This window comes from Hippocampus zosterae, chromosome 13 (assembly GCF_025434085.1).
Source record: "Hippocampus zosterae strain Florida chromosome 13, ASM2543408v3, whole genome shotgun sequence".
Classification (NCBI taxonomy): domain Eukaryota; kingdom Metazoa; phylum Chordata; class Actinopteri; order Syngnathiformes; family Syngnathidae; genus Hippocampus; species Hippocampus zosterae.
Window position 1 is genome coordinate 20,622,097 of NC_067463.1, and position 10,906 is coordinate 20,633,002.

At 43.1% G+C, this 10,906-nt stretch overlaps 1 protein-coding gene across 2 annotated transcripts in view; it reads left to right on the plus strand.

Annotated features, from left to right (window-relative positions):
- Positions 1-8,263, plus strand: part of glra3 (glycine receptor, alpha 3) — a 35,220-nt gene extending 26,957 nt beyond the window's left edge. The window contains exons 7-10 of one of the 2 annotated variants that reach the window (XM_052083790.1): positions 498-712; positions 3,325-3,471; positions 4,018-4,146; positions 6,609-8,263. In XM_052083790.1, the coding sequence (XP_051939750.1) occupies positions 498-712; positions 3,325-3,471; positions 4,018-4,146; positions 6,609-6,929 (812 nt within the window). In that variant the 3' untranslated portion in view covers positions 6,930-8,263. The remainder of the gene's footprint in view (positions 1-497; positions 713-3,324; positions 3,472-4,017; positions 4,147-6,608) is intronic. The other variant, XM_052083791.1, reaches the window with a different exon arrangement.
- Positions 8,264-10,906: the final 2,643 nt, after the last annotated feature.

A 10,906-nucleotide genomic window follows, 5' to 3' on the forward strand; every position in this document is an offset into this window, starting at 1 on the left:
GCGCAGACATCTCTGCTGAACAAAACAGGGCTGTGAAAAATGCTGCCCGTTACAGGCGCAAAAAACACAAGTGCCGGGGCTGTCAAACACGGACACCGCCGAGAAGGCAGCCAACACTAAAGATTAACTTAAAGATTAACTTTAGATTAACTAAAGATTAACTAAAGATTCTTCTTCTTCGCAAAATTATGTGGCCAAAACGCTGAAAAACACTCCTCAACGGGTTTTGTTAATAGACCATAAGATGGAGCAAACCGCGGGTGCAAATGAAGTGCAGTCAAAAGTACGATCAATGGGTGGAGTTCATTCTTTGTGGATTCGGCACTGAAAGTGACTTACAGACTACAGACTTAACTGTATTAAAAAAAACTACCTTTAAAATCTGTAATTCCTTACTTCAGCTGAAGTTCAACGTAAATACGAGTAGTAAATTACCAGAAACTGACATCTCCAGATACAAACAAAAACATTTTTTATGTCTATGTGTGATGTTGCAGGTAAATTTACTTGTATTGAAGTGCGGTTCCACTTGGAGCGTCAGATGGGCTACTACCTGATCCAAATGTACATCCCGTCTCTGCTGATTGTTATTCTGTCCTGGGTCTCCTTTTGGATTAACATGGATGCGGCCCCGGCCAGAGTGGCGCTTGGCATCACTACTGTCCTGACAATGACAACACAGAGCTCAGGTTCAAGGACTTCACTGCCAAAGGTCAGTTTTGGAGCTTTTTGTTGTCAAGCTTTTGTTTGGTTGGCTTTCATTCAGATACTTCACGCTCCTCTTAACATCTGGGTACAATTTGACGGTTAGAATGTGCTGCATTACTCAAAGTTCGCTATTTATACTGGCATTCAGCTCATATGAATGGATATCCAGTAATCAATTATTAAAGACAATCACTCTCATGACAGTACTGTGCATGAGCTGGTCAACATGATTACATGACAGTTGTGTTGCCTTATTCAGTTAAATTACTCGCGATGTGCATCTCTTTGTAGACCAGACTGACAAAGCTACAAAACTACAAATCCTGAATATGTATGAAAGTACACATCAATAATATAGGATTTATTTGATACTGCGTGTGTTTTAAGATATTTTACACTTTTTGACAGTAAGATTGTGGTAGAGCGGCCCGGTAGTCCAGTGGTTAGCACGTCGGCTTCACAGTGCAGGGGTACCGGGTTCGATTCCAGCTCCGGCCTCCCTGTTTGGAGTTTGCATGTTCTCCCCGGGCCTGCGTGGGTTTTCTCCGGGTGCTCCGGTTTCCTCCCACATTCCAAAAACATGGGTGGTAGGCTGATTGAACACTCTAAATTGTCCCTAGGTGTGAGTGTGAGTGCGAATGGTTGTTCGTTTCTGTGTGCCCTGCGATTGGCTGGCAACCGATTTAGGGTGTCCCCCACCTACTGCCCGAAGACAGCTGGGATAGGCTCCAGCACCATCCGTGACCCTAGTGAGGATCAAGCGGCTCGGAAGATGAATGAATGAATGAATGAATGAATGATTGTGGTAGAGACGAGATGGCCAACAGCGTGCTGATGTGTGTCTTTGACACTTCCGTTGCATCGGCTTCATTTTCTGTTTTTGACATTTTGGTGCTACAGTTTACTGACTGAGTCCCTTCGTGTTTATGATTGCAAATCCGTATTAAATTTTCAACACAAACTCAGTGATTCGGGTGCATTCGTGCATGTTCGGGAAAATTCCTTTCGCCCACTCCTGGCAGACATCCTTGTTAATTCTCTTTCGCGTTCATGCCTTTCATTCATGGTGAAGTCAACTGGTAAAACAAAAGCGAAAAGAGTTTTCATCCGCTGTTCGTTCCCGAACGCATAAACTCCATCGTGGTGCTTCCTGGATCCTGTCGATTCCTGCTGTGTACAGGTCATTGTTTTTCCTGTGGAGCTTCCACTTTTGGTTGCCTCCATACTCCAGCTTGAGAGGGAGTTTCCCTGAATCCGCCGATCCGAACAGCTACCTGCCGTACTTGCATCGTTAATTGTTCAGTCTTTGATGAACAGAAGTTTTATCCTAAAGGGAGTTAGTTCTTCCTTGGACCTGGATTTCCGCGATCTGACAGAGTCTTGGACTGGCACTGGTGAGTGCAGCACTTTTGAATTGTTGCCACCTTAACTCCCTGAGGACGGTTCGGAAAATGGATGGATGGATGTTTGCTGGACTTTCTACAGACTGTGCAGGGCAGAAAAGTGCAGTTCTTCAATCCATCGGAGTGGGCACGCAGCATGCACACGGAGCTAGATTTGTCAGGGAACACCCACAGTTTATGGTTGCTCACCCCAAGGGCGTACCTGGCATGAGAAATGCTCGCTCATGTAGACGAAATAATATCGCTTTCTGTTTTGAACGGCCGGCCCCTCACGTGCTGTACTACGATTTGCATAAATGTGTCTTTGTTTGTTTGTTTTGTGGCGAATACCCTGAAAGACCAGTGGTGAAAATTAAGAATGTCATTGTTGTAGATTTACTTGCTGTTGTCTTTTCAAACAATCTAATCTGATGTCAAGGATGTGTTGATTTAAGCACACTCTTCATCTGTTGTGTGTGAGAGAAAGAGCCCTTCGGTCGTCTTCTGGTATCTTGTATGCATGAGAAAAAATCCGACATGGAGCACTTTGTTACATAACCCTTATTAGCACGACCATTTCCATAAAAGTATGCGGGTGCGTGCGCGAGTGTGTGTGTGTGTGTGTTTCTGAGGAAGCAGGTTGATCGTGTTCCGAGTGCCAAACAGAGCTTTGCACTCCACTGTGTTACGCATGTCTGAATACAACGTAATTTCATCAAAACCAAAAAAAAAAAATGAGGTCACACACTCTGACTCGAGGCATTCGTTTAACAACAAGTAGCTCCTACCTTAAAATAACGTCCGAAAAGGTTTTCGGAGAATATGCTGTAAAATAAGAATGACTAAATACATGTTTGACAAAGAAGGTTCACGGGGGGCTTTTGAATTAATATACAATACATATAATACAATACATGCTGATTTATATAGCGCTTTCACAACAGCGGCAGCTGTAACAAAGCTCATGCTCAAAATGTGCACACGTCGGCTACAAGCTAAGTTTCAAAGTCAACAAGAAGCTGTAGCATCCATTGACGAAAAAAGAGATTGGTTCACTTCTCCTGTCCCATGGAAATCCATTTCAATTCCAAGCTGCGACTCACGGTTCCAAATACGCATCGGCGCTCGTTGCCAACGCTCCTCTCTCCTCATCATCAATATAATTGAGTATCAACAAATTCCCGGATTGTCGTCCAAATGTAAGTCTTCACGATGAATTGTGTGTATGTCACAGGTCTCGTATGTCAAGGCCATAGACATCTGGATGGCGGTGTGTCTTCTCTTTGTCTTCTCTGCGCTCTTGGAGTACGCTGCAGTCAATTTTGTTTCGAGGCAACATAAAGAGCTGCTCCGATTCAGGCGACATCCCAAGAAGAGCAAGGTAACTCCAAGATACTTGTGGAAAAAAATTATAAATCAATAAACACTTCTTTACTGGTGTATTTTTCTGTGAACGGACAGTAAATTAGCCAGGTTATCGTTGCAGTGTGTCAACTCTTAGATTTTGAGGCTACCTTCTAGTGGTGGCATGCTAATAGTGTATGCGTCATGAAATGAGGAGGGATACATACATACATGCATACATGCTGATTTATATCGCACTTTCACAACAGCGGCAGCTGTAACAAAGCGCTTAAAATCAAGTAAAATAATAAACACAACACATAAAACACGGACAGTCATGCAGATGTTTCACAAGTTCTGTCCGAGCATGTTTACGTTTCCCCACCACCTCATTGCTGTACTGGTGCATGACTCTGCATGGCTACATCACAGGAGTTGTGTTGTTTTTTTTGTTTTGTTTTTTTTTGGACAAGCCATCCAAACAAGATGAGCCTGAACGTTGGTGCATGATATCAATCTGTGTGAGCAACCCCTTTTTGGTTTCTCTCCATTGACGACTGGTGTGCATGCTGTCGACCGGTAGAACAGTGGAGGTGCAGTTGATGCAGATGAGCTAGCTGAATCCCTCCATCGTGTTAACATTGACAACGGCCTCAAGGCGTCAGACCCGCTCTATGGATCTATGACCAACATCTACAGCAGCAGTTACAGGGTATGGCACAATACATGAAGTGTGTTGGCATGTACCTGCATGTGCATGTCGCGTCCTGCAACCGGTGTATTGTGTGTCTTCACCAGCATTCTGCCAGTCAATAAAGCTGTTTAAGAGGAGATAAGAGATAAGATAAGAAAAACCTTTATTAGTCTCACAATGGAGAAATTCCCAATTCACAGCAGCAAAGTTATGAAAGTAAGAAGTAGAACAACAAAATATAGGAGCTGCTGGAAAAGCAGCCACTCTCGCGGCGCCATTTTGAAGTCAAAATAACAAAAATAACACAAGACAACACATAGGACACAGACAGTCGTTCAATCTTCACCAATTTTCTGCATACACTTTGTTGTCTGAAGCAGTTCTAGATGAAAGAGGAGAGGATCAAAGTGTCCTTTCTCCAGTGGATCAGAGACGTCATGCTGAAAAATGTGCACACGTCTGCTACAAGCAAAGTTTTGAAAGCAAACACGAAGCTGTAGCGTCCAATGACGAAAAGAGATTAGTTCACTTCTCCTGTCCCACGTAATCCGCTTCAAACTCCAAGCCGCGACTCCCAGCTCCAAATCCGCATCGGCACTCCGCGCCAACGCTCCTTTCTTCTCATCGTCGGCTCCTCAAGACCTCCATCCATCCAGCTGCAGACCGTTCAACAGCACCGATGTGGACTGGATATAGCCCTAAGGAAGGTGTTAGTAACAGAAACATGGAAAGACAGACAAATATTACGCAGTATGGTTAAAAATAATCTAAATGCTGCAGCAATTTTTTTGTCATGTGTTTCTATAAATAACTGCTTGTATAATAAGCAAATACCAGGCATATGCCGTATTTTCCACACAATATAACACACCTAGAAGCATTCAATCGTCTCAAAAGCCAACGGTACGATTTAGAATCTGATGCACCTTATACATGCATTAATATTCTGATTTCTTGGATGTAGTATTATAAATGTTCTGTAAAATGCTTTGTTAAAGTTGCATTGGCTGTGAAAGCTCAATATAAATAAAGCTACCCAAAGACAGCTGGGGGACATTTGGGGGACGCCAGCAACCAAATAAATGCCATGCTTCATTTGATTTAACTTGTCCCGAGAGCAAGGCAATCATGGATTTGCGCATCCTGTACAATGCTGCGTTTAAAACTGGAACAGCACACCCAAGAAACTACTCTTCAGAAGCGAGTAGCGATTGTCCCCATAAAGTACAGAGTTGAAAGGAGGTTAGTCACGGGTGATACGGCATGATACCTTCTTGTGACCGGCATTAAGTCATCACTTAGATCATACGGAAGCTCCAAAACTGCATTGTCCCGATTGTTTATTCTTTCAAATATGTTTACGTAAGCATAAAGGTTCTTGCTGCCCCCTTTCATTTTGTCTGCACAGCACAATGGTGTCTCATCATACACTCCACTTTGGTATTGAAGTCGGCTATCCCAATTAGACTCATTTGCTCATAGACTTTCCAGAAGCTGCAAAATGAACTCCATGGCCATTTTTGTGTGCCTGGTTAGCAGCTCAGCTTCGACATCTGTTTGCGTGATCATTGAAGTTTGTGCCCCACACTGCTGCTTAATACGCAAACTGTAAAATGCAGGACAACAGACACTTTGAATTATTCATTCATTCATTCATCTTCCGAGCCGCTTGATCCTCACGAGGGTCGCGGGGGGTGCTGGAGCCTATCCCAGCTGTCTTCGGGCAGTAGGCGGGGGACACCCTGAATCGGTTGCCAGCCAATCGCAGGGCACACAGAAACGAACAACCATTCGCACTCACACTCACACCTAGGGACAATTTAGAGTGTTCAACCAGCCTGTTACGCATGTTTTTGGAATGTGGGAGGAAACCGGAGCACCCGGAGAAAACCCACGCAGACCCGGGGAGAACATGCAAACTCCGCACAGGGAGGCCAGAGCTGGAATCGAACCCGGTACCTCTGCACTGTGAAGCCGACGTGCTAACCACCGGACTACCGGGCCGCCCACTTTGAATTAGCCATATTTAAATAAACGTAAGCACCCACAATGAAAATAAAGTGGTGATACCCAACACTTTTACACACACTGCTTAATTCTTCTGAATTGTGTTTTTAACTTAGCTGTCACTCAAATGTAAATTGGCGCTGCTAACAGGAGGGGACAAAATATAGAATTAGTTGCCGATCTTAACTTTGATGAAAACAGTGGAACAGTTCGATTTGCTATGAATTATTTATTTCCTGAAGCGAACTGTCTTTGAAATGTAAAAAAAAAACCCTGAAAGACAACCATCATCGCAAACAAATTGTATTTGACATTGAGGGTTCCGCTGCATTGACATTAAAAAATATTTAAAAATCAACGTTTAAACATTCAATGAATTATTTTTTACTGTATAGCGAGCTTGTTCAATATCTTGCTTGGCAGCCCAAGAAGGTGGTCTAATGAGATGTCTGCTGCTCCTTTCTGTCTATCAGGAAGGGGAAGTACATGAGACCAGACTGACCTCTTCAGCTGCTGTAACTTCCACTCCCAGCAACAGCAAGGACTCCAAGGCCACCACTAACAATACCGCCGCAGCACTAAACGCTCAAGGAGCCCCGGCACCCACTGCCCCGAATCCCTCGGGCGTCGCTCCAGGAGGAGGGAAAAGCATAGAGGAGATGAGAAAGTTATTTATCGACCGGGCCAAAAAGATTGACACGGTGTCAAGGGCCGGTTTCCCCCTGGCCTTCCTGTTTTTCAATATATTCTACTGGGTTCTTTATAAAATACTTCGCCATGAAGATTTCCATTAGCCACAGAGAAAGACAGAGACAGTGCGGTACGTATGTACCGTCAATTCGATATGCACACATAAAATAAATGCAAACACACTTACTTGTACTGTAGCTCATGTGAGGACATGCTTTCTTTACCTCCCGGGCACGTTACTCTCCTTTCTTATGAACTGCCACTTGTGACCTCACATTGCCCCAAAGTTGCCAAAAACATCGATGTACGATGAGAAACAAGCATACTACACAGATGAAAAACAATCATGACTTGGTAGTCTTCAAGACAACAGTTTTGGCATGATTTTGTCAACACAGTGTTTGTATGTAGAAACTCTTTTGGTACAGTATACTCACTGGTGATAGGGTTTGAAATCAGTGGTTCAGTTTTCACTGCCGCTTCTTATGCCCAATTCCAATTGAGTGCCTGTCTCATGTTTGGGGTCTGTATTGTTACATCTCCAGTACCGTATTTTCCGAAATCTAAATCACAGTGTTTTTCATAGTTTGACCAGAGGTATCACGAACACTCTGGATCGATTTAATGTGAAATTATTAACACATTATTACAGATCATTTCACATTATTTTCCCATTAAACCACAAGAGGGCGCTCTAGGCCTGTATTGATAAAACGACTATGAGTCTGACGTAAGCGACGTAGATTACGTGGAGAATTGGAGTGACATTGATGGTTTGGTAAACATGTTAGCATGTTCTTTATGCTATAGTTATCTGAATAACTCTTAATACCGGGGTGTCAAACATATGGCCCGGGGGCGGAACCGACCCCCAAGGAGGTTCGATCAGGCCCGCAGGATAATTCAAAAGTGAAAAAATGCATAAAAGACACAGAATGATTTTTTTTAATAAGGTGATCATTGAGTATCCTCTCGGGGACACACGGTTTTGATCCGAGTAGAAGACAACATTGTTTTGATTGGAGACAACAGCAGCCTCAGTCGTTCACTGAGACAGACCCAACACAGCAGACGCTATCAAGGACATGTGAATTTATTCTATACACATTTAATAGCACTCTCCTTAGTTTGTAAGGTGTAGGCAGGGATTAAATATTAATTTAATGTGTAAGTTATTTTAAAATTCTTTGGAAATCTCATTTAATCTTAACGTTTTTATCATTACAGGTACTATATTTTCAATACCAATTACTTGGTAAAGTTTTGTGCCTTTGTCCAATCAGTGGGATGAGTTCCAATTCATATATGTGAATGACAAAAGTAAATTGCATATTTGTCTAAGGAAATCTAAGGTGATTCATGAAATGTTTTGTAAAAGATATGTTCATTAAATTGTAACATTTTCCTAATGTCCTAAAATAACCCCAAATAAATATGTTTTTTTTATTTATGGCAGAGTACCATAATGGTTATTTATGGTATTCTGCCATAAATAACCAAAATGGTTATTTATAACCATTTTGTTATAATTATATAATATAATATAATATATATATATTATATATTCATTCATCTTCCGAGCCGCTTGATCCTCACTAGGGTCGCGGGGGGTGCTGGAGCCTATCCCAGCTGTCTCCGGGCAATAGGCGGGGGACACCCTGAATCGGTTGCCAGCCAATCGCAGGGCACACAGAAACGAACAACCAGTCGCACTCACACTCACACCTAGGGACAATTTAGAGTGTTCAATCAGCCTGCCACGCATATTTTTGGAATGTGGGAGGAAACCGGAGCACCCGGAGAAAACCCACGCAGGCCCGGGGAGAACATGCAAACTCCACACAGGGAGGCCAGAGCTGGAATCGAACCCGGTACCTCTGCACTGTGAAGTCGACGTGCTAACCACTGGACTACCGGGCAGCCCATATATTATATATATTATATATATATATTTTTTATTTATTTATTTATTTATAACCATTCATATAACCATTTTGGTTATTTATGGCAGAGTATGGTGTAATTTTAATGGTCCGGCCCACTTGACATCGACCGAGGCCGTACGTGGCCCACAATATGAAATGAGTTTGACACCCCTGTCTTAATATGTTTTGTGAACTTGCCAGAGTTCAATGTTTATGTGTCATGTAACGCTAGCGTCTTGTACACTTATTCGGCCTGTTGTCTATTTTATTTAAATTGACTTTCAAGATGACATGTCTGTTCTTGATGTTGGATTTTATCAAATAAATTTCCCCCCCAAAATGAGACTTATACTCCAGTCCGACTTATGTACAGTATGTTTTTTGTTTTTTCTTCTTTAGTATGAATTTGATGGCTGGAGCGACTTATAATATGGAAAATACGGTACGTTCAAGTAACTCTGTCCATTATCATGTGAGCTAATATAAAGTGAGCACCTATAACAGATACACACATACCAAAAAGGCAATCAAGTAACCGCACGGCAGTGAAAAGTGAGAATGAACTATGTTAAATGTTACATAGCGTTTAGTTTGGCCTGCAGAGGCCGTCACACCGAAGGAATTTGTTCTAAAGGCAGCTAACCTTTTTCATAATTGAACTGGTCGCCTTGTCTTTTTTAAATATCATGGCGTATTATTCACCTCACCTCTTGTTTTGATTTTAGATCATGTTTGAGTGGATGTGTGAGTATATGCTGTCCAGTGGAGGTTTGCAATGTTATCTGGCTCACAATGGCATTGTATATACAGTGTTCACCTGTTCACCTAAACTGCCGTTACAATTACAAATTGTATTCATTGTTGATATGATTCAGGCCTTATTCGGTTTGCGTGTGTTGCGTGTAATTTTTTAATTTCCTAAATGTGTTTTTTTTTTTCTTTCCTGCTTATACTGTCATGGCCCATGTCCTTATCCAAGGAAGTTTGCTTTTGTCGGCTTTTAACAAAACCTTCAAAAATGTCAGAGGCAAACAGCATAGTGAGCGATCGCCCGACTGGTGACCTTTTTTTTTAGGTGATTCGCATTTAGGATGAATGAAGATTTAAATTAAATTAATGTTAATACAGTAAATATTCACATCCCCTGAATTCTATGCAAAGGAATATCCTTTAAACAACACTTAGACACTGATCAAAGAGTAACCCACGTGGTAAGACAGAAGGCAGGGTGCTGGGCTGAAAAGATGCTAAGCCATGTTGATTGGCTGTGCATCTTCTCAAGGGGCCTAAGGGAGCAGAGTTCTAAAGGCCACTGGACAGACTAATAAAATGGGTGTTTCATTGGATGTTTAGCTTACAGGCTGAAAGGCAATCTTACCAAGAAGAGGGCATCATCAATTGTTGCAGTCAAAATTGCTTAAATAGGTTTAAACAGGATCCGGTATCAAACTGGATCATGTACTTTCTGTTATTCATAACATCCATCCATCCATTTTCTGATCCGCTTGATCCTCATTAGGGTCGCGGGGGGTGCTGGAGCCTGGAGCTGTCTTGGGGCAGTAGGTGGGGGACACCCTGAACCGGTTGCCAGCCAATCGCAGGGCACATGGTTGCCAAACAACCCTTCACGCTCACAATCACACCAAGGGGCGATTTAAAGTGTTCGATCAGCCCGCAGCGTATGTTTTTGGAATGTGGGAGGAAACCTGAGTACCCGGAGAAAAGCCACGCAGGCACAGGGACAACATGCAAACTCCACACAGGGAGGCCTTAGCCAGAATCGAACCCTGAACCTCTGCATTGTGAGGTCAACGCGCTAACCACTGGACCAACCATAACATTCATTCTTTCATTCATTCATCTTCCGAGCCGCTTGATCCTCACTAGGGTCGCGGGGGGTGCTGGAGCCTATCCCAGCTGTCTCCGGGCAGTAGGCGGGGTACACCCTGAACCGGCTGCCAGCCAATCGCAGGGCACATGGTTGCCAAACAACCCTTCACGCTCACACTCACACCTAGGGACAATTTAGAGTGATCAATCAGCTTGCCATGCATATTTTTGGAATGTGGGAGGAAACCGGAGTACCCAGAGAAAACCCACGCAGGCCCGGGGAGAACATGCAAACTCCACACAGGGAGGCCTTAGCCAGAATCGAA